General features: G+C 34.7%; 1 protein-coding gene across 1 annotated transcript in view; it reads right to left on the bottom strand.

The window, feature by feature from the left end:
* Positions 1 to 2718: 2718 nt before the first annotated feature.
* stim2b (stromal interaction molecule 2b) overlaps positions 2719 to 24669 on the bottom strand; it is a 92722-nt gene continuing 70771 nt past the window's right edge. Inside the window, exons 3-12 of the mRNA XM_006629586.3 lie at positions 21936 to 22047; positions 14831 to 14942; positions 13178 to 13293; positions 12525 to 12702; positions 11874 to 12051; positions 11135 to 11302; positions 9879 to 9979; positions 7541 to 7779; positions 5612 to 5804; positions 2719 to 4033 (exon numbers count right to left, since the gene is read on the bottom strand). Coding sequence (XP_006629649.2) covers positions 3577 to 4033; positions 5612 to 5804; positions 7541 to 7779; positions 9879 to 9979; positions 11135 to 11302; positions 11874 to 12051; positions 12525 to 12702; positions 13178 to 13293; positions 14831 to 14942; positions 21936 to 22047 — 1854 coding nt within the window. The 3' untranslated portion in view covers positions 2719 to 3576. The remainder of the gene's footprint in view (positions 4034 to 5611; positions 5805 to 7540; positions 7780 to 9878; positions 9980 to 11134; positions 11303 to 11873; positions 12052 to 12524; positions 12703 to 13177; positions 13294 to 14830; positions 14943 to 21935; positions 22048 to 24669) is intronic.

The raw sequence follows: 24669 nt of genomic DNA, 5'->3' as shown, positions 1-24669 counted from the left end.
CTTGCTATTTCATCAACTAGAGTAACAGTCACATCCTTGGTCTCCCTATGTCCTTTATAGACAAATTGTATGGGATTGTGATGGCTAGTTCCAAGCACTTAGCCAAAATTGGAGTGAGTGTAACTGGCCAAAAGCATTTAAAAGGTGTTACTACCCTGTATAATGGACATTATAAAATATTTTAAATATTTTGAGAATGAACACAGCCATACTAAGCATGTCAATTATAACAGCCTTTTCTGGGTCTGGTTGCACAGTAAATGCTTAATGCTAACAATTTTTTGTTGTTGAATTCAGTGGTACATGGAACAATCGTTTAAAAAAACAAGTGTAATTTTTAAAAAATAACATAACATGATTTGTAATACATAGAAATATATTTGTTATTATAAATTGCCCATCTGACCCGTGTGGTTCCACACGGGCTTGTGCACTGCCACTCCACCCCACCGGTTCATTCTGCAACACCCGGGGCGCGAACCCGGGTCTTTGGCGTAAAGCAACAGGGAACCAGCTGCATAAGCTAAAGGAGACATCCCCCCAGCCAAGCCAGCTGAGGTCCGTGCTACGCGCAGGTAGGGCGATGACGTGACCATGTCCGAACTAGCTCTGCTACACCTATTATACATCCTTCATTATAGTATCAACAGATGTTTTTTTTTAGAATATGTAATTATTGTATTCAAATTTAACTTATGTAGGGTATATAACAAAACATACAGATGCAGCCATTCAAAGTGCGCGGTACAAACCCGTACGGCACGCAACTACCTATGTCATACCGCGGTACGTGACTGGCTGGCCAAAATGACCGACAGCAGCACTCGTGGTGCATTGAACGGTTGTGAAAAGATTTAATCATTTAATGTCTTTACTGTGCATGTTGTAATCCACTTAGTATTGAATATTTATATGGAATTTTACAACTAAACTAAGTGATTAACATTTTCCATGAATACTTTGCTTTTTGTCGCAGTAAAAGAAACTCATACTTTTTAGAATTTAATTATTTAAGCAATATAGCACAGGCCTCGAGTGCCTTATTGCTTTCATAAAACGGTCCCCAAATATGAGATTGTTGTATAGAATGAATTTTAATTTGAAAAATGTATTTAACACGAAAATCAAGCTGTTTACATTCCTCCGCCTGAGAATATAGTCCCTCGTTGCTACGCAACGCAGAAAAACAGCCACAAGTAACATTTGCAAAGAGAGGACATTAGCTAGCCAATATGATAAAGGAATAAATTACTTGTTTTTTGTTTATTTCTTTAGCACATTTATTTGAACATTTCCATCGAACGTACAAGCACTGAAAAACTGTCCAATCCCTAGTTCGTCAGGCATTTTCTTTTTCACTGCGGGAGTGCTCCCACTGATGCTGGTCTCAGTGCCTTCTATGATATAATGCCAGTGATTTGTTGTTAAAATGAGTTTCCAGTAACACCGCAGCCAACTTTAATTTTTATGTCCACTATAACAGAAATAATCTCCCTTGCTTTTAGCTGAGAGTTTCATAATTTCTAAGAATGAAAATGATTTAAACTATGTGACACTTATCATTCAACAAGAGCTCAAAATATCACAAGGATCCTCATGAGCACAACAAAGACAGCAGAAAAAGATACGCGTATCAGATACATGAGAATCCAAGCTTTTTTATCTACGCTTTCTTATCTACACTAAGAAGTAGTCTTTAAAATTTCTTTATCACACAGCAAAATGTCAAAATTCCGGGGTGTGCGTATATCAGAGAATATACAGTAACACGGCTTCGAAAATGTGTCAGCCAATCAGATTTCAGAACCGGAATTATCTGTTTTATAATAGGGAATATAATATGGAATCATGCATCTAAAGAAATTAATAAAGATATTAATTTAAGCATCTTAATATATAAATATATGTATCTATATAGCTGGTAGTATTACTGTATTCCAATTTCTTTGTAAACACGTTTTATTAACACCCGCATTACAGCGGGTGAGAAAGAGACAGAAAAAAGTGGATCCTGTTTTTTGTTTTGGTCTGTAGCTCAAATCCTGCTTAACTAAAAATTAGACACAAGAAGAGTATTATTGGACAATGTTGTGAAGCTCTGGTGGAATTTCTCTGTAAACTGAAGAGTTATAGAGGAGACACGCTGTGTATCACCTCTTTTTACACTTGTAAAAAAGAACATTCCAATGTTAATACGACACGGAAGATATTATTAATAATGTAGCGCTTTCGGGCTCATGTGGGTTTGCGCCCTACAAATAAAATAGCAGAAATGCATCTTGTTGGTTGGTCACAACAAAGCTAAAAAAATAATGACACAGTACTGGGTGCCTTAGTTCTGGAGGGTGGGGAAGATTTGAAGTGCTGCAGTTGACGTAGGAAAATCCTTATTGTTCAGTGCTTCTGTTATAGTTCGAATCCCATTTTTTAGGGATACTCTGGTGACAAAGGATGGGGGAGGGGGTACCACCGATGGCAGGGATTGTTGAGGAGAATGGTTGTTCTAAACTTAATTTTAGGGTCACAAAAAACAATTAAGTTACACACTGTCCCCATTCCAGTTGACTTGGTAGAATTGGTATTTCATTAACTAATTTTACTGCACAATAAAAGCAAAAACAACTGTCCTACTTTATAAAACTGTTCCTGTATTATTATTATTCTTTCTTTTTTACCAGAGGTTAGAGGAAATTGAAAATAAACACCAGAGAAAGCATATTGTCTTCAATTTAGTCATTTATTCTACAGTACAAAGATTCACACACCAAATGTTTGAAAAACCTTAAACTTCTTAAACAATTCTTTTTTTTGCTTAGCAAGTCAATGATGACTTAAAAAAAACACCTGTCAGGCTGCAATTCCACCACCTGTAGAATCAAAGCAGTAAAACAGTATTCTTTTGTCAGCTATTCACTTGGGATGGGACAGTTGTAGAAGAAGTTAAATCACAGTGAGAACCCAGCCCTGGAAATTAAAATTATTTTATTCCAGAGCCCTTATTGTCTAAAGCACATAAAAGGGATAAACTATAATTTCTATTTTGATAAAAACCAGTCTCTCCTCATGAAACCCAACCAATAGAAATTCTATTTCTATTTAAAAACCTCTAATAGAACGTTATATGTAAAAACTTTATATTTTCCTCTGTACTTCTAGAAATCTTATTGTTAATCCCGCAAGCAGAGGCACTTTCCCTGATTGGAAAGTGGTAGTGCAACAAACATTAGCAGGATAATTCTTGCAGGTTCGTTAGTCCAATATGTCAGCTTTTTAGCTTCAGTAAACAAGAACTCTGTTAAAGCTTAAAGACCAGAATTCTAAAAAGTGGCTTTTGTATCTACTGGTACCTAGAAAAAAACAATAAATAAGCAAAATTGACAGTAAACAGTCCACACTCTTCATTGATTTCTAGGTGTTGGATAACCTTTAACCTCTGTTTGTTACTATGAGGCTACGACTCAATAAAGAGGCATTCCAAAAGGCTTCCTTTCTGGGGAATTCAGATAGTTACAATCCTTTAAAAAAGTCTTAATCATGTTTTGGCTCGATGACAATCCTCTTAATACTTCCTTTCCTTTATTTTTTCTTCTTAAATAAACTTTTTAACTTGGAAGGCTTCTTCACCTTGTCGCCATTCTCACAGGAGTCTTGGGCCATGCTGTGCATCTTCTGTTCCTTTGCTCCTCTGCCCTCAATATCTAGTGAAGTAAGAGAAGGATAACGGTTTTCTAAGACTGGCACTGAACTGGGCAACTGGCCCATACTATAGGACTTTTCTAAGATACCATTGTAAACCATCTTGCTGACAGGACTAAAGACCATGCTTTGCGATTCTGTAACAGCCATCAAGTCAGGAGAACCTTTCTGCTGATCAGAGGATGTTGATGAATCTGCTGCACACAGTTCCTGATCGAATAATTCATCCCTGGAGATTTTCCTTGAGGGAGTTTCTGGCACTTCTGAATTAGCAAACTGCTTTCTTCCCAGGGAGGAGTTTAAAGAATCACAGTCTGAGCATGTGTCCTGAAGATCGCTGCAACGGAAAAAAAAACATTTTTAATATGCACAAAAGAGAAAACTATTCATTGAAAATAAATGTGCTTAACAAGATAAATGCATACTGTTGGCCTTAAGAAAATTAAAGCGTTCTTAGGTCCCAAATGCTAGGAGCAAAGGTTGAGCCCTATAGTGACTAGTTCTTTTTTAAGTCTGTGTCATTATGCAGGTCTGACTGGCATTATATAAGAAATAGCACACAATTATTAAAGTCACTATGGCATCTCAGGCAGGTTTGACTTTAGCCATGATGTCCCCAGCTTGACATAAAATAGAATCCCAGAAGACCTGTCCAGCCCAAATTTGTATGAATTTGAATTCTTGTCAGTCAGAACCTGATCACTCTTCTAGCCAAAGCTAACTCTCCTGTAAGGCACTGTGGAACCTGTGATGTGTAAAAGGTGAAAGGCTTGATGGTGTCCATTTTGGAGGACGGCATACAGTACATGGTCCTTGTTCTGCATGTTAGTCACACCCGAAGAAGGCTCCAGAGTCGAAATGTTGTGTTTTCTTTCTTCTCTTTTCAGCATGGAATAAACCTATTACTTTTTCCTATGTAAGTATAATTGTTAAAGTAATATGGTACTTAGTTAAATCAATACAGAACTGAACTTCCAATTCTGGAAGATATACAAGAATACCCATTAAAAGATGTTACTGTTACGACCCCAAGTGTCTAGGGGAAAAGGGGTGTAACATTTAGGATAATTCTTTTGGAAGCAAGTGGATTCTGGTAAGGGACTAGGAAGCGTGATAACAAGGGTAAGGAACTAGAGTGGTGCCAAAGAAAAGAAAATAACAAACAAAATGGAGCTGGCTAGGACAGTGAGGGAAAGCTAATCTGACTACAAAAGAAAACCCGAAACATACGGTCTTCGGCGTCTTCAATACCCTAGCTAACCTGCACTGACTACCCAAAACCATACAAGACAAACGGCACTCACCCGTACTAAACTAGTGTACTAATACAAAGTCAACTAAGTGTGTAAAGTGTACCCAACAACCTAAACTAACCTTAAATACAAAAGTTCACACAAAAACACAAGTGAACCAGGAAGACAAATAAGGGAAAACAAGAGTAATAAACAGGAGCAGGGTACAAAAGAACACAAAAGTTGAACTGGGGCAAGGTAATGACAAAACAAGGATGAACACACAAACAAACGAAGCTGAAGCAATAACAAGAAGCGAAGCGATAACCAAAACCAAACGGGACCGAAGTCAAACAAAAGGCCCCCTCTTCCTGAAAGCCTCCATGTTAAATAGTGAATAAGATGTGTTCTGATTGGCTGAGAGCTAATTAATGATGACATCTTACTGAAACAGTGGAGTGATGGTGGGCCAATGGGGAAGGGAGAACAATCAAGGGTCAGCAGTGTGGAACATAGAAAAAACACACACAGAACACACACTGGGACGTAACACTACCAATCCAAACATTTGTTCTATTGCAGATGATCTAAACATTGACAAAAAATTGTTTGGATTAATTGTAGGTAACCTGCCTTGGGAAAAAGAGTTCTATTCAAAATATTAAATTCAACATGGAACATACATTTTTTTCTCCGCGCTGAAGTAGATGGGGTCCTCCTCTTCTTCTATATGCTGTGTTAGAGGGCTGCTGGCCATAGACAGAAGGTCAGGGTCTGCGGAGAGCAGGATGGGCTGTGGAGCTGAACTCATCACACTCCGCCGAGAGCGACACAGGCTACTACTTCTAGCTAAAGATCCAGCCTTTAATAGTGGTGCTGTAACCAAAGAAGAAAATTGAATGACTGCATACAATTATTTAGCATATAGTATATTTAGTCCTTCTCATGATTTCTCTCTTACAGTGCTAATTCCAAAACGTGCTAGGAGTTATATTTGACACTGCTTTGGATTTCACAGGCTGTAAAAAATACATTATAACTTTAATTGATATTTCACTCAACAGTCACGCTTCAAAGTGTTCATACCAGCAAAAATATTTAAAGACATAAGATGCAAATTAAAAAAGTCCCTGTCATTCAGTATTGTTCTGCCTGTTTAAATGTTGCTCCTACTTCATTAAGAAACAAGTCTGTGGTGATCTAATAGCATTTTGTCCATTTGGGTTTAAACAAACAAATAATTCTGATGAATCTGTATTTTGTAGTACACCAATAACCTCCTTAGCTTTTTGAGAGAGAGTACTGATGACAAGGACTCTTCACACAGTCAATCGGATGTGGTTGACAAATACGATGTATTAGCTATTAAAACGCACCACATTAACTGCTCATGGATACAGTAGTTCATCTTAAGCTGCTGTGATGATGTTTTTGAAGATTCTGATCAATATGAGTTCAAAAAACACTAGTGTATGCTCCAAGTAACGTACATTGCTTATTCACATATTACATAATACTCACTCTTGTGTTTAAGACGTCTAAGTCATATATACATTTTACATTATGCATTTTAATCTAATATTGTACAAATATAAGAACAAACTTCAATTAATGAACTGATGTGCAGTGCCTTGTAAAATCATTCATTACCCTTCCAAATATTTCCCATTTTTTAGATAATGTCTACCCATTTTTCAAGTGAATATTTGTGATTAAAATCTGAATGCTCAAACCGAACATATTATATGCAAAAACTAAAAGGCAAAAGTAAACATCCTTTTGCCAGGTACCATACTGTACATCCTCTGATAGGGTAAGGGCTCTGCAGGGCTGCCTCTTGTGTCTGAACAAGTCAATTAGAAATGAGATCCAATTAGTAATGGCTTCTCACAGACAAATGGGATATGGAGTATCTCTAAATGACAGTCAAAACAAAATCCATGGAGAATAGATAAGCCCCAAAAGATTCTTTTATGTACTGAGGAGATTTATTTGGAATATTTGGAAGAATAACTGAACAATCTTCTTCATCTCTTTATTTGATGAAACATCAAATGAGAAGAAAAAAACTATTTAGAGATCATAAAGGACTAATAATGCAGTATATAAACTTTATAATATGCTTAAATATTAAACACAAAATTCTCAGTCAAAAGCAAAAGGTGTGACTCAACAAAAAACTCTGAATTGTGATCTATAATGAGATTCTCACCACTCAAGAAATGCTTGCACAGCTTTATCAGGCTCTGCACATATTTTAGTGCAGCTTGTTACTTTAGCAAAATTTAATATGCTGGAGCTCTGAATGATTTATAAATCAAATCATCTTCTTCAATACAGGAAAGCACAGTCTCCTATGACATCACTGATGAACTTACATCATACCTTTCAGTCTTCAGCAATGACTTACAAATTATTCATACAGTACATCATAAATAAATTAGGATATTTATTATTAGGTTTTCCGGGTGAGCATAAGCATAACACATGCACTAAATTTTGCCATTCTTCTTATGAAAATCTTTTTTACATAAAACCTGACCTTCTAAAGAGAGTAAGCTATTTTTTGCAGTGGAAAGGCTAAAGAAACTGCTCCCTTGACAAAGACATACTTGGAAACTGTGGAATGATTGGAGGGGTGTCTTCATCTAGGTCATCCACCCCACCAGCAATAGGATAAGGTGGCACAGAGACCCTGGGCATGACCACCCAGCTGTGATCGGAGTAGAGTGTTGCTGTCAGATTGGGCAACCCTGAATTGTGAACCACAGGAAAGCCACACAGCTTCTCAATCTGTTGCCAGCGGTGAAGGCGCTCCCTCAGACAGGCTGTCACCTCGGAGAGAGCTTTTCTGTAACCAAACCAAAGACAGAAATCAGTTCTGAGAAGCTGTTGAAATCCAGATTTGTTTTATTTATCAATCCATTCTTGAACTTGCTTAAGCTGCCAAAAAAGCACATTTTAAACTATAAATTTAACATGAATTGTGTTCAATTTTGAACACTTCTACTGGAATGAAATTTTAGTCTATTATTTTTTAACAGGATTCTAAATATCCAAACTCTTCTTTTGTGAGCAGGAAATGTAGCCAGACTATTAGTTGTAGTGGTGTTGCACTGAGCCATGTTTCACACTGCATAAACTGGTTTTGTTAGAAGACAGCCTTTGGGTAGTCAGCTACTGTTTTCTGCCTTTCACCCCCACTGAGGAGTTCTGTGAGCGTATCCAAAGTGCAGTGATGCTCGATGTGTGTTGGCAGTCTGTGTCTAATTTGCACCACTTTATAACACACTGTGACAGACAGGCAGTCTGCCACCAAACTGTACAGTCTGTAAGCTAATCTTGACTCCAAGTGACATTCTCCCAGTCAATTACACAGTCCTTATTTCAGAAAGCTTCACATCTAATAAATCACTTACATTCTCATTTTTTTGGCAAAAAAATCAAAAAGGTCATTGTAAGGTACAGCATCCAGATTTCTCATGTTTACACACAAATATTTTATAAAAAGTTTACTGGATTAACAATGAGTTAAGCTCCTTCTAATTTAACAAACAAGTTTAAGGTGATAATAATTACACATTAGTTTTTATTTAAATTCTGGACAAACATATATGTACAACTGACTAGTTTGCAGTTTCCCGTATTTAAGCATCATTCACATTTTGCTCCTAGTGTGCATCTTTCATCACTTTAAATTGTTGCAGTCTCCAAGAGTGTGAGTATTTTTGTTTATTCTGCACTGGCACATAGAGTATCAACAACCAATGTTAAAAGCGTATTGATGTTCATTTGGCACAGAGAGATGTGAGGGTTAACCTTGTTCTCTGCATCAGAAATCAATGGCCATTATGCAGTTTCATAACTTCAAATACTGGGGCAGGGAAACCACTTTCCTGCAGCTAAACCTCATATAATTAGGCACTCATACATAGCTAACATCTTCATGACCATGTACTGAGAATCTTTTAAACAAAAAAAGCCACAATTTTCAAATAATGTCAATTTTACCATTGTTTGGCAGTATTATCTACACAGCAGTATTTCATTTTCATAGTAGTTCTAACTGCAGTTTGGTGGGATGGTGCCTCTCCTTAAATATTTTATACCATTTACAATCATTCCCATTTCCAACTGTAAAAATTCAAAATATCACCCAACTATACTGTAGCTTAGTTATAAATCTAAGACTGCATAATCTTTATCAATCATCAAATCAAAGTTATATACAGTATAATTCATGCACTAGTTTCTTATCTTCTGTTCTCAAACAACACAAACACAATCACAATTTAGGCAAAATCAAAATATTTTCATCAGTGATTTTGTTTGTCTCTAACAAAAGTCTCCTGCAATAGCTATGATTGAAAAGATCACAAACTTAAAGACATAAGATGCAGAAGAGTTAAGGGACGCAAATGTGTTAATAACTGACTATGGTTAAATTATTTCTTTTTTCAGAGGGTGCTCAATTTTGAAACTTTCAGAGACCATTATTTATAAAGTCCTATTCTTTTGCTCTTTACTTACATCCTGTTTAAATTTCTTGTACCCTAGGCAAACAAATTCTGGAAAACATTATAAGGATATTAATTTAAAATAAACATATACTGAAAAGGCATTAAAATTAAGAAAAGTGATGCAAAATGCTAATAATGCCTCTTATTAAGTATAATTCCATCATTCATTATTTAATGTTTAGATTTTGTCTACAATTTACACTAAATAATGTGAGTTTTAACTTTGAGCAAAATAGTTTCTTAGGGCAACAATTCTGAACAAACCAAAAATAATATGCTCTAAACATTAGTATAAATAAAAAATAAATGAAAATCTCACAATACGGCAACCATATTATTTTGATCTCAAAGGGGTATTTTTATTAATGTGGTGAATGCTTTCAAATTACAGTACACACAAAAAGAGAGAGAAACCAAGAATTCATCTTACTTTGCTTCTAGGATCTTGTGATCCACCTCATCCAGGGAAGAACTGTGGGCTACATGCAGTGTCCCAAAGACTGAACTTCTCTTCTTTTTAATTTTTTCTGCCTGAAATAGATGTAAAATAAGTTATTTTTATAAACTGTATCATACTTTATAGTGTAGTGCTCAATACTACACAAGTGCAGTATAAAACCTACAATCTTGTACATACATTTCATACCCTAAGGTTGGACGTGGAAACAAACAATTTCAGGCCCACAATGTTCATATACTTAGTTACTGTATACAAAAATCTAGAATACATTCACGTTATTTTAGATTCAAAAAGTATAAATCTTTTACATTTAAATATTTATAAATAATTGAAAAAAGTAAACATGCACAGGTGTATAAAGTTGCTTGCTCTCATACAGTAACATTTAAAGATTTTTTTAAAGACACTTAAGACACTTCACAATTAATCTCATTATAAATTCCCAAATTACTCACTTTGAAGCAAATTGATAAATACAAACTATTTAAAATGTGTGTAATTTTAAGTAATTTTCTTCACATCATTAATAATCAAAATCAGGACATAACACTCTAGTTCAGTTGTGGTATCTGCATCCCACAAGATCATATTTTACTGTTAAAAGAGTACTGGTATTTTTTAGACTACACTGCAAAAGTTTAATATTTGACGATTGGCATTTGTTCTTTAAATCTACTTACTTTAGTCTTTAATCACTTTAATTCACAGGTCTATTAATATATTTTTTTTATTTCAGAAATTATCTATCAATCCCTTTTCTTACCCCTTCATCCAATAGAAGGTCACCAGGAAGCTGAAGCCTTTCCTGGCGGGCTCAAGACAGGATACACCCTGGATGGGACATCGGCCCATTGCGGGACACCCACACATAGACACTCATACACTCACACCAGGGCCAATTTTCGCAGAAGCCAATTAACCTATCAGTATATTTTTGGACTGTGGGTGTAAACCGGAGCATCCAGAAGAAACCCACATGAACCCCAGGAATTGAACCCAGAGCTGCAAGACAACAATTCTAGCTACTACTCCACCCCCCAAAAAAATCAATACTGTATGATAATATTAAAGAAGACTATTTTCTAAAGCTTTAAACAGTTAAATAATTATGCAATTTATCATTTTTTGGTCCTTAATAAAAGTTAGCAAATACACAGATTCATATAGGCTTTAATTAATTTTATCAGTTTATTCTCTATTTCCTTTGAAGAAAAATGCTGACTTACCTCATCCTTGGCAACTGATAGCTGCAGCTCGGCATTCTGTTTCTTGATATTGTAGTACTGCACTTCCACCTCATGTGTTAACTGCAGCCATTTCTGCAGTGACTCAGGGACTGACCAATCTCCTTGCATTTCATACTCTTTCTCTGCTTTTTTTAATGCCATGCGTACCTACCAATTTGAGAACAATAAGCGCAAATGGAAAATTTTCCTTTTGTAACAGGATTATAGCATGCTCAAATCAGTTACTGTGAAATGAATCATGAAATCAATAATCTACTTAATACTCAGAAGACCTTGAAAAACAATTATTTTGTATGATTCAAAAGCTGAACAGAAAATAAGAATATCCTGGCTTGTAATGGAACCTGTTCTGAGTGCCAGTTGTGCTGTGACTGTGACTAGAATTTCCCTGGTGACGGTTTAAATCAAAAAGGGTATCCTAGTCTTGCCATCCAGTAGTAATCCCATGGTTTTGTGCTTTAAACACGTTCACAGTGTTATTGGTAATAACTTCTGTAATAGAGCAATCTATCCTTCATCTATCTTGTGCTAGTGTGAAGGCAATTGAGGTGAGCTATTACATTACACTACACAGGTGTGATTAAAACTGGGAGATCCTAAGTAAAGGGGGCATAAGTAGAAAAGGACTGAGAATTCTAAATTAATAAAGCGCAGAAAGACCACTCAACAATGGGACTAATTCAATACTCTGTGGAACACAACCGTGAATGTCTCACACCTGGACCAGCTCCTCTTCTGCATACTTGAGCCGACTCAGCTCACACTCGGCGCCCTCCCTCAGCTCTCGCAGGCGATGTGCCTCCTTTTTGGCATCATTAATTTCATTTTTCATTTTCTGCTCTAAATTCATCTTTTCCACCGCAACGTTTCGGTTTTCCTCCTGAGCTTTTTCAAGCCTAAGTGAGATAAATGGAAAAGGGAATGAAGTAAAATACAATCAGCAATTAATTATTAGCTTTGGCAAAAAAAATGGATCACCCCCTTTTTTTCAGGCTCCAAACATAAAAAGACTCAAACCAGATGCTGATGCAGACTGTGCAGAGTTTAATAAAAAAAAGTTCTCATTTAAAAATAAATTAAAAAAACGCTTATTTCAGGAAAAACGGGAAATCCAACACAATGGAAAGCTTCTGCTTTAAGATTTATTTTATATATATGTCTGATTCAAGGTCTCTCAGTATTATTTTATCACACTTAAAACAAATGTAACACTCAATAGAGACTTGCTTTCACAAACCTGGTTTACCACTATCTTCCAAATCAATGTACCATGCATATTGATATTAATCAGATAAAATGAATTTTAGGTGTTACCAAGAATATTGCTCACAATATTGGACGAGTTAGGCTTGTGTTGAACTTCACTTACCGTTCCTGAAGTTCTTGCAAGCTCTGCTCTGCACTTTGCAGGCTCTCTAAATCTTTCATCATCTTTGCAATGTGCTCTTTAGAGGTTTTGTTCTGAACATAAGCAAACCAGCACCCGCCAACACCAATGATAATCGAAATCATCAGGATAAAATCTTTCATCCAGTTATGTGGTGGGCCTTAAAAACAAAAGCATGTTTTCTTTAATTGATATTTGTTTAATATATATTATAATCAATTTAAGTTACATAAAGAAACTGCATTCATACCCTCATTTACTTGGCACACAAACATTAAAACTTAATTTAGAGACACCAATTAAGCAAGACAGCATTTTTTGATGGTGAGAAAAAGCCAGAGCTACCAGTGAAATTCCACACAGCCAACAGAGAACATGCAAACCCCATATAAGTGGTACCCCAAACCTTTAGGGTCAAATCAAACCTAGAGCCAAAGAGCTGTGAGGTAGCAGCACTAAGTTCATTTCTAAGGATTTCCTCATTCCAGGTCTTAATTTGGCACAATCATTCAGCTCAAGACTGCTTTAATTGCTTTGCTCCAGCTTTGAATACATATCCTAGAACACAGTAATTCATTTAAACTTGGCACCTCATATCTCTTCTATTTTTAATAAACCATCAAATATGTACTAACGTATGGGAGGTCCAAACAACACAGCATCTAGGGCCTTCAGAATTAGTTTCTGCCTGTGCCGTTGATCCAAAATTTTTAGCTGAGATGTCATAAGTGAAGGTTCATTAGCTGCAATTCTGAAATAAAAAGAGAACACCATCAAGCCAGTCAACATGGGAATATCTTCTCACTTTTGTTTATGTAAAAAATATATAGCCATCTAAATGCCTCATCCTACAAAAAAATGAAAGCAAGGTGTCCCTCTCTGACTCACTAAATCAAGGGCAATGTGCCCTTTTATTTGCTATTTATTAAACATGAAATGTTATTCTGACTTTCATACAGCATGGTAGTCTTTCCTTAAGAAAGTTATCCAAGGTATGGTGAACAGAGATTACTCTATAACTATTTTAATATGAGTGGAGTGGATTTCGCCTAAAGTAAACATACACTCAAGCCCCCTGAAAATACAGTACATTGTGCCTTCAGCAATGATTTTAGTAGTCCACTAATACAGTTGTAAAAAACTGAAAATAATCTGACTTATGAACAATATCATATATACCAGGAAACCTCTATTTTACTATAGTATAAAACTGAATCAAATCTGCTTCTACTTTCTTCAGTGCTTTAACAAATACACCCTACTACAATTTTAGTTTCAGTTTCATATCATACAAATGTTTATATTAGAAAAACTGGAAACTTTCAAAGTTGGGTGCTGGGGTTGTATTGTTTATATGCATGTATACAAACAGATCATCACCATACATACAATACATTATTGGAATATTAAATAAAATTGGATATTTTAGTGTAAGATATTTAACTGGGCATTTCATAAAACTAAGGCTGAACATAACTGAAAAGTAACACTTTTCTTCATAATTCATTCTCGCTATTAAAGTTAACAAAACAAACAATGCTCCAAAGGTTATATTATCTATGATCATGCATGTTAATATTTTTTAATCCCAGCATTTCATTAAATTTGTAGAATCAACCTGTACATTAGTTTTATCACCATAAGACGTCAGTAGCGAGTTAAGAGAGATCTCTTTCTCTGTCAGCTGCTCTGCAACAGCACCACATAGTGTTTTGCAGAAGGTAGAACTTCTTTTATAACATACAGTACACAATCTTGCTTGTTACTTATTCATGTTGCACAACAATATAGTATTTTGCTTACATTACAAACTAGCAAATTAAACTTTGCCACAACAGATTACTTAATTTCAGAAATAAATTCTATAACTCTATAAGATTAGCAACTTCAAACTAGAAATTACATCAATTTTGTATTTCTGTTTTTATTTCAGTTATTAAAATATTTCATTATTTTTAACAGCTCTCAACCTTTTTTCTAGCTAGCGACACGTCATGTCACTGAAGGATCTCAATGTGTATCAACAAAATAAGGTTAGAAATACGAAACTAGATAACTTTCATCTGAAAACTGTGAACAGATTTTGTAAAATAAGTGTCAAGCATTCTAATGTTGCATTATTTAAGATGTATATCAAAACCATTTTAATTTAAAATTCATTAATTTTAAATTTCATTAGTGATGATATTAAGTAATAACTAGTAATAACTAGTAATAACTCATTCATGTAACTTTAAGGTCTACTTTATAGATACATTACAGGTCAAAAACATAGTTTTAACACTTACCGGGGTAGGGTTTTACCATTTACTTTATACTCCTTAAAATATTTTTCATACTGGGGCAATTCAACAAAGTCAATCAGCCACTGCCTTGTTTCTGCCAATGTCCAGTTGTGCACTGTAATACAGATCAAACAATCAATAAAATAACATCAAAACAGTTAATGAGTAAGGAATTGCATAAATAAATATTACTGTAAATATGCAAGCATCTGTCAGATCTAAATGCCAGAATTTGAAGCAAAGAAAGAAAAGTCTGTAAAATAATTCAACATTTGTGAATTCAACTGAAACGTGAGGCCAAAAAATCACAGAATCATGAGTTTTTCAGAAATGTTAACACCAGCAGAAACTTTTGAGGACTCTATACCGCCATACATCAGCATCATTGAACACAAAATGTTTTCTTTATGTGTGATCTCTAGAATAATGTCAATATTTGCAAAGTTAAGCTTTCTAAATTCACTTTATTAACCTTCTGCATACATTTTCAAAGTTCATCACATTCCTACCTTTATTCATCAGCCAAAGAAAATTTAGTCTAGAAAGTAATGATTTAAAAAGGATCTGACAATTAGTATTAGAGTGTGTGACTAATATTCTACCTCATTAAGAAATCTGGCTCTCTCGTCATTAGTTTGAAAGCTGATAGCTTTTTAAAGAGAAATGCACATTATTATACGTGAAGAAATGGAATGCTGTAGTGTAGTATTCCTTAAGATATCTTTAAAACTACACCACATAATTAAAATTCACCTTGTTAGAAAATCTGGTCTGACTCAAACCACTGCTGTGTATTGTGTGCTGTGTAACTTGTTTGCTCATGCTGAAAGGGTGACTTAACTGAATTTATAGTAATAATGTTTATAATGTTTATATATCTTTTTAGTTGTCTAAAGACATATTTTTTCTTATAATCAGAAGACTCCCCGCAGAATCAGAAAGATGCATCTGTTTCAGAATTAACTAAATGGTGGGGATAGCCTTATCAAAAAGAGCCATCCAAGGTAGTAATAAAAAGTGACCAGAGCTGTATTAGTATTAGCTGTGTTAACACTATAAAACCTTTCTGAAAATGCTGGGCTTCAGAGCACCACAAAAGGATACACGCTGCGTCTTTGTGGGTGTTCTCTGGAAAAAGGCCTTCTTTCATAAAGTAAAACTTATTTTAAACCTTCGCTGAGCTGTGCTGTGACCTTACATCCTCTACAATAGCAAAACTGTACACGAATGATACTAAATTATCACATGAAGAATGAAGCAAATCTTCTATGAAACAGAATTTAAACGAGCAGGTAAGTCAGACTAAGAAAAAGGAACTCTCATTGTAGCATGATGAAAAACGGTCAATATCACAAATCTTTAATACATGTCTTTTTAACATTTACAATGACTTGGCTAACAATTACTTGCTTACTAAGTTATGCAGCTCACTAAAGAAATGTCTGTATTCATATACGGTTTTCAATCAATCAAGACATGTAAGGAAAAAAAGGTGATAGAACAATTGGGAATTGTGTTCATTATATGGTGTGCTTTCCACAATATTTTGAAACTGTACAGGTAGAACTCAAAAAAGTTTACAATTTCAGCAAAGCAGACAAAGAAGACATGAGTTTAATTAAGTAAAAGGGGTTTAGTATATTGGTTGGCCTATATTTAATGATATTCAGCTTGAAGCACAGAATAGATTAATTCCAAGAGTAAGTAAAGTACAGACTAGAAAGCAGTGGCTGTCTAGCCATTAAAGTGAAACAAGTCAATAAGGCAATATACAATATATAGCTATATAAAGCACTTCCTGCTAAATACCTGGAATATATCAAATTGAGACCCAGGTAAAATGTAATATTAGAATGACCAAGAGAGAAATAGAGAAGAATACTGTAATGGAAGTTATAGGTTTTTCAGTATTCCCATTTTTAAAGGTAAGATATAAAACAATGTATCTGATAAACATGGGAAGCTTAGTCAATGAAAGGCAAATTACCGGACATATGAGAGGAATACTACTCTTAATTATTTTGTCAAAGAAGACACATTCCTCACTCCGAACAAAGATAAAGTTAAATTTTATATTAAATTAGAAGAAAGTAGGCAGAAGTAGTACTGGTACCAGAAGCACTTAAAATAAATGTTAAGAAGCCTGATGGTATTCTAACATTAGTACTTAAGGACACAAGTCATATGCCATTAATACAATTCTTCCAGGAGTCACTAAAGACAGGAATAATATTCACTGATGAGACGATGAGCTAATGTAATGACTATTCTCAAATATCAAGTCAATTAAATATAGAATAAGCCTAACATGTAAGGTTAGAGAAACATTAATTTAAAAAGGTAGGTCTTGATAACTTGATATTTAGCTCTTTAAAAATAACAACAGTAATAGATACAAAGAGTATATTATATGTTTAGCTTTTAAAGTTAGTATTCATAAAAACATAAGAATGGTTATAAATGAGAGGAGTCAAACTTGTAGTACATAGTTAATTGATTCAAGGATGTAATCCAGGCTAGGGCATTGGCTTCAGTAACATGGCTGGGTAGCTTGTTCCATATTACCACAACACTTCAGGTAAAGAAGTGCCTCTTGTTCCCAGTTTTAAAAACACTGCCATATAGTCTCCACTTGTTCCTTCTAGCTTGTGTTTCACAGTTCTAAATAATCTACTGCATTCTTTATCAGTCTTTAAAGATACTGAATACTTGTATCAGGTACAGACTCCTCATAGTTTTCTCTTTTCTATTCATTCACTAAAATGAATGAATCAAAGGTTCAGTTCCTTTGATCTATCAGTGTAGGATATTTCCTTAAACTTCAGAATGTTTTCTTGTTGCTCTTCTCTAGTCCAGCAATATCTTTTCTTTAACATTTTGCCTAAAACTATACACAATATTCTAAATGAGGCCTTACTACTGCATAATACAAATTTAACATGACATCCCTTGATTTAAATTTTATTGGCTTCAACTACTAATCTCAAGTATTTTGTTTGCCTTTTTCACTGCTCCCCTACAGTGTCTAGAAGATGTTTATGTTGACATAATTTAGATATTTTTTTCTTGAAAGTAAGCTTTTCTAGCTCTGCGTTTCCTCTTTTATATTTATAGTTTCTGTTTCTTCTGCCTGCATTCATAACACTGCACTTGTCTACCTGCAGGTATTTGCTTAATCTGGAATTTTATTTAAATCTTTCTGAATTTCATTTGCTGCTTCTACAGTGTTTGTGAATCCTCTGCAAACATGACTAGTTTACCGATATCGGAATCAAGATCATCGATATACGATAGTAGTCATCCTTGTACAGATCCTGTAAAACCTACACTGATAAAATTCTAGACATACAAGTTACATACAAGTATCAAAAATAAGCTGTAGTATTAAAACTAAACAAATGTTTGATGAAACTATAAGTAAGAAGTATCTCTTGCAATTGAAACACCATTCACATCTTGCAGACAAGGTGGGAGAGCAGTCCTAAAGCAAACAATTTTAGGATTTATAAAAAATGTAGAATTTTAATTAAAACCATTTTGTTTTCAAATATAATAAATATACAGTATATGGTTTAGAAATGAAGCACTCTCGTCACTACATTACAGAAAAGAAGAAAATCAACTTAAAGGATTTCTGCAGGATCAAAAGCGAAACACGAAGCAGAGAACACAAATAGAAATCACTTGGAAATGCATTTAAAACCGAGAATAGGAGGCACCGATTTAAACAAAAGGTTGTGTGAGTCTGGAACAAACAACCCTGCCATTTTGTCAAAGCTGATACCCTGTTTCATGAAATGGAAGAGATCTTCAGATCAATTAGCTACTAGCAACCTATGATGAAATGAGCTAGAAAGGCTGAATGGCTTCCTCCCATTTGTAATATGTTCTTATGCAAAATTAAAGAAAATTAAAATATACATACTAATGTTTAGTGAGAGAACCCATAAACTACACTACTCTTCTGTGCCACTAAGCCACATTAATGGTCCTGATCATCGTTTTCACAGAGATTCTCCATGACAGTCCAGTCTGCTGTTTAAACTGTGCTGAGTTACTACTGCTGATCTTTATACTGCATTGCACGTTTTACATATTCAGGTCAAGTTTGGCAAAACGTATCACAGATAAAGTGTACAACAGGCTGCTCAGTGATTAGATGTTTACATAAATTTGTGACTAAGTTAGACTATTTTTTCCTAATTCTTCACTTTTCCAGAATATTCCAATGCCAATAGAGACACAACATTTTGAGGGTAATTCATTAAAAACTGTCAATACAGAACAGAATTGTATTACATTAATTTCACATGCAATCCACTATTTTATTAACTAGCATGGTTTTATTATTTTGCAGCATCTTTGAAATAATAGCACAACCAATTATTATCATTGCATTCTGCTCATTGATGATAAGATTGTGCACTAAATGATATACCAGCACATATATATATATAATGACATTATAGCACCAACAGCACTGTTAATATCTTTATATACAGAAAAAACATCTATCATTTTCTCCACTGCTTTAAAGTCTGTTATGGCCTGTAACATAGGCCACTGTTGCAGGAATATATGAAACTTGAATATAGGGTAACAGTGCTGTAGCTACATCTGTATTCAGACACCAATGGGAGATGAAGGGTGGTGGTTTCCTCTCTTGACATATGTCTACATCCTTTTTTCCCCAAAAAAAACAGAACACAAGAAGAATAAATCTCCCTTCATTATCCCATTTTATAGTAAGATAATTTATCAGTGATTTTCAAAGTCAATTCATAAGCTTGTATAAATTAATCTTTAACTCTAATGAATGAGGATTTTAAAATTCAATATGTGTGCATGTCAACAAGTATATATTTGCATAATATACTAATATTACTTTATCTCAGCATTAACTCAAAAACCTGGTAATACTAATGTCACACTCCTAAGGATAGGTTAATTCTGGTTCAGAATTGCTTGTAGTAGTGCTGGCAGTACAAGCTTTGAACAAACTATACAATGTGAGCTCAAAGCACACCTCACAAAGGGAATAATTACCCTTCTTTCCAGCGAACTGCATGAATGCCTGCTGATAATGTTCTTGTCAGAACTGAAATGTTACCCTTGATACTTCTTCCCCACTAGTGTAACAAAATACTGTACTACACAATGCTTGAGAGTATTTTGCTCAGTAATAAGTCATGTAATATAGAAGAAAGACATTTTAAACCTTATTAAAGAATGGCCAGAGGTCTTTGTAGAAAGTAAGCCTTTTAAAGCCATGCCCATTCTATCTTTATAAAGTTGAGAACAGCCCAGCCTAAGAAAAGTCTTTTTCTATTTTAGATGTATATAGTATATACTGTATATATATATATTAATTTCTATGTTTTCCACCCAATTATTTAAAAAAAATTAACTTTTAGAAAACTAGCTACTTAAGTTATACATTAAATCTAAAAACTGTAAACCATATAACCCTCTTAATGGTAAATGAACATTTAACCTTTAACTATACTGACTATTGTACCATTATATAAATGACATTTTCATTACAATTATAGGAATGTACTACAAAACAGTTTTTTATTTAAATGTAGAACCTAGTCAAGCAAAATATTCAAACCAAGTACAATATAGATTAAAAAATAATTCTCAATGAAAATAGTAAAGATGTATCTGACTCCCACAATTACTTCTCATAATATCACTGTTAAACAATATAGTCATTATAATGTTTTCAACACCTTAAATACATGGTAATGATGCTTTGAACAGGACTGAGTGAGTTTGTAAAAAAAGTAATTTTATCGAGACCAAAGTGTACTTCTATTCCTACTACATAACAGACACACTGTGCAGCCGTGGGTGCCTAATTTTTTAAATGTAAATCAAATTAAGCCATGGGAGTTAAAGGTCATGTTCTATATGGCAAATGAGTCTGAACTGTGCAGAAAAAAAGTATGGAATTGCAGTGGTTAGTATTCCAAACTTAGATCTGCTGTTGATGCCATTGCCCGTGTCCTTGAGCTATGCGTTTTGCCTCCACAGCTTCAGTCCACTCAACCACACCCAGGAGAGAGTACTACTATGATGGACTGACCTGTCTCCGTTCACTTCACACAATGAGATCAGGAATGTGCTCTGGCCCAATGAGCCGATATAGATTGTATAGACCTAAAGTGTTTTTGTGTTTTTCTCTATTTTCACATGTCTTTACTGTGTTTTATTATACTATACAATTAAAGAAAATGGTGTATGGCCTATTATAGCAATCCCAAGGTTAAGTACCTTAAAGTAAAGTGAAGACCTGCTAAAACCATAGAAAACCTCAGTAAAGATAACAGTAAAGGTAACAGTATGGTGTTGGTTGTGTTTAGTGTCTCCAACTTACAGCAATTCATATTGCTTTCTGATGTAAAGCTTCAGATTTAATAAACAGGGGCAGTTATTAAACTTAAAGCAGCTCTTCAGTTAGAAAATATACCCACAGCTCCCAAATGGTTTTTCAAAAAGCACACTATTATCGCATATATTTGGAAATCTTGTGGTGTATCAGAAAAAAGTAATCCTTTTAGCTGTAGTACATCTACAGTAAAATATTTTCATTTTTACTCAGACATGCACAATTGAATACTGTAAATAGACAAGTAACACCCCAGGTGGTCATATGAAGAAGGTTTTCTCACTACATGCTACATGCTTTTCCCAATTCCTAATGATGTTTAATGCAGTTTTGCATATTTGTTTTGAAGTTCAAAGGTTTGCACAGAAATGGATAAAGATTTATCAATGAAGGTGAACACTTGGCAGTTTAAAATAATTTAACTTATTATAAACTCACATTTTAATTTGAATTAAATGTGATTGGGAGATGATACGTGCATACTGTATACAGTAACAGCACCCAACTGATATTGTGTAATTTAAGAGGAAAGCGTGCTATGAAAAATACCTTGACTCTAGCATTGCGCTAGCTGAGCAGCACTTGCTGACGTGGAAGGGCTCTCAACAGATTTCTGGACTGGATTGTGAACTTGAATTTGTATAAGGACTATGTAAAGTACACTAGGATGACTGTTGGTATTATGTTAAGTATTATGAAGAGAGAAACCAGTACCTTCTGATGATTTCCAGCATTTCCACAGCTCTTCAATTGTGATATGCTGATCTTCTCTGTGCAGATTACTGTGTTTGTTAGTTTGCTGCTGCTTCATATCTTCAATTATGAACTAAAAAGAAAACAAACAAATGAACACACAATATATTATTTGCATTTAAGTCCTGTATGTAGGTATCTCAATCTCCTGTAAAATAAAGATCACTGAATCTTTATTGAAATTGTTTGGTTTAAAAACAAGATTAAGTATAAAATATATAGAACTTGAACATGCAATGTAGAATGTAACAAACGTTGGAAATGTTTTAAGTCTCTAGGAATGTGGAACATCCTGATGAACACTTTGCAAACCATGACACAGGGAGCTTCTAATAGAACAGAGTATCAGTTAAGTTTTTGTACGTAAGGTTCTGTACAGTTCAATATTTTGCTTTCAGATGGTTAGTTGCTCTGCTTGGTAATCGGCAGCAGCTCTTGTGGTGAGGCTGCTCTATAAAGAATTCCTATTATTTGTCCAATAAACACTTTTTAGATTAAGTGTCAAGTAAAATAGTAAAGACCCTGACCAAACTGGAAGATTAGATGATCTGACTTCAAATGAGTTTCCAGATTATGTTGGTTTCCACAATAATTACAGATAATGAGAATTTTTACAATCTGTGAACTTACTGTTATGTTTTTACAAGTTATTTTTTCCCTATCTATAAATTTGCTCCATGGGAGCAATACTTGAATAATTTTTTTACAAAGTGCAGATTGTATTTTGTTAAATAATATATGGCCTGACAAGTTTTCTTTGCAACATAAAACAGAATTGCACAGAGAGCACTCCAATTGCAACCCTCATGATTTTGATCAGCTACAATTGGTAAAACAATAACATTCTCAGGTCAGAGTTGAGTAAATAATGCAGTCATTTCTTTCTGAGATAAACATGACTTATTTATTATGGTTAAAAAGGAAGGAAAAGAAAAAAAGATACAAAAAGTGAAGTCATTCTGTTATTATAAAAAAACAACTTCCATGTCAACATAATATTTCTATGATAATTTAACTGCACAAAAAAGGTGTGTCATCTTTCACACAATTTTTGCCAAATCTCTGTGCATTATTAGAATTGGGAGGACAACCTCCCACTTGATTACTTGCAATGTCTGTCACATTGACAAACCTACGAACTGTGGCAACTGGCAAGGTATACAGTATGGTTCCTTGTCCACTTGTAAAAATGGCACTTTAAGCTACATACAGATGCAGCCATTCAAAGTGCGCGGTACAGACACGTACCAGAGGTAATTGGCTACGGCGTCGTGCACCGTGACGCGCGATGACGCAAAATACCGTGGTACGTGATTGGTTGCCCGACAGGGGCACTCGTGGTCCGTTGGTCTGTCGTAGAAAGACTTACTGTAAACGTCTTTACTGTGCCCGTTGTAGATATTGAATTTTACCACTGAAGGGAAATCTTAGTAGCTGAGCATAAAAAGAATAGGAGCATACTGTAACGCGTGTGAAGGCCATAAACGATATTAATTTTGGAACATAAACATACAGTATATAGCTGGTCTTGGTACTTTAAAGATTTCTCCCTAAACATTGTAAGCTTCGAAGTCTTTAACGTGATACCGGAGTCAACAGGCATACTTTTAGAATTTGATTAAAAGGGAATATAATATGGAATCGCGTATCTCAAGAATTTAATAACGGTATGATTATATCCGTGTACTGCGGCAGGGCTGTGTAGGGCTGTTTCGCCTGCCTGTTCATGCGAGCTGTCTTGCTGACTGGTCTAGGTGCGTGACTACCAACTGACAGGTTGTGTGTTCGAATCCAGCTGGTGCTGGACTTTTCATTTTTATTTATTTATTTTTTAATCGCGTAACATAAACATATTACCGTATGCAATCTGTACTGTATACAGTATGTATATGTATATTTAATGTCTTAACTGTGCCCGTTTAATTGAATTTAAAAAAAAATATTTAACACGAACATTAAGCTGTTTACATCTTCCGCCTGAGAACAGTCACCCGTTGCTACCCAACGCAGAAACACAGCCACTAACTAGCAAAGAGAGGACATTAGCTACCAAATATAATAAAGAAATAAATGATTATTTTGTTTATTTCTTTTGCACATTTATTTGAACATTTCCATCGATTGTACAAGCACTTGGAAACTGTCCAATCCCTAGTTCATCAGGCATTTTACCGGTCTGGCGCCAGTCTGTGTCTTCTAGGATATAATGCCAGCGAACTCTTGTTTTTATGTCCACTATAACAGACAATCGCCGTTGCTTTTAACTGAGCGTTTAATAGATTTCCTAAAATGAAAATTATTTACTTTATTTCCCTCACGGGATCAATAAAAGTATCTATCATCTGTCTAAACTATGGGACAGAATTCTGGGGTCTCCCCATACCAGAGATTATGGTAGGGCTTCAAAATGGTGATTGGCTGACACCATCTGACACCCCTCTGATTGGAGAAAAAAGACGTGCTGGTTTGCTATACATACTGTACCAGGAAGAGGATTTCTTTCTATTCAAAATGTGTATTTTAAAAGTTTAAGAAGTAAAAACCTTATAGCGTACACAGATTTCTAAACTGATCAGGATCGTTATCTTTGTCTTATGCATAATAATGTTCACCGCTCTGTCCAGCAAATTAATAATAAACTTTATTTTATATAGTGTTTTAAACGAATAAGTAATTAGATTGCTCATAAACCTAA

This window comes from Lepisosteus oculatus, chromosome 1 (genome assembly GCF_040954835.1).
Source record: "Lepisosteus oculatus isolate fLepOcu1 chromosome 1, fLepOcu1.hap2, whole genome shotgun sequence".
NCBI classification, from domain to species: Eukaryota; Metazoa; Chordata; class Actinopteri; order Semionotiformes; family Lepisosteidae; genus Lepisosteus; species Lepisosteus oculatus.
The sequence above is the reverse complement of the archived record's forward strand: the minus strand, read 5'-3'. Positions and strand labels throughout refer to the sequence as shown.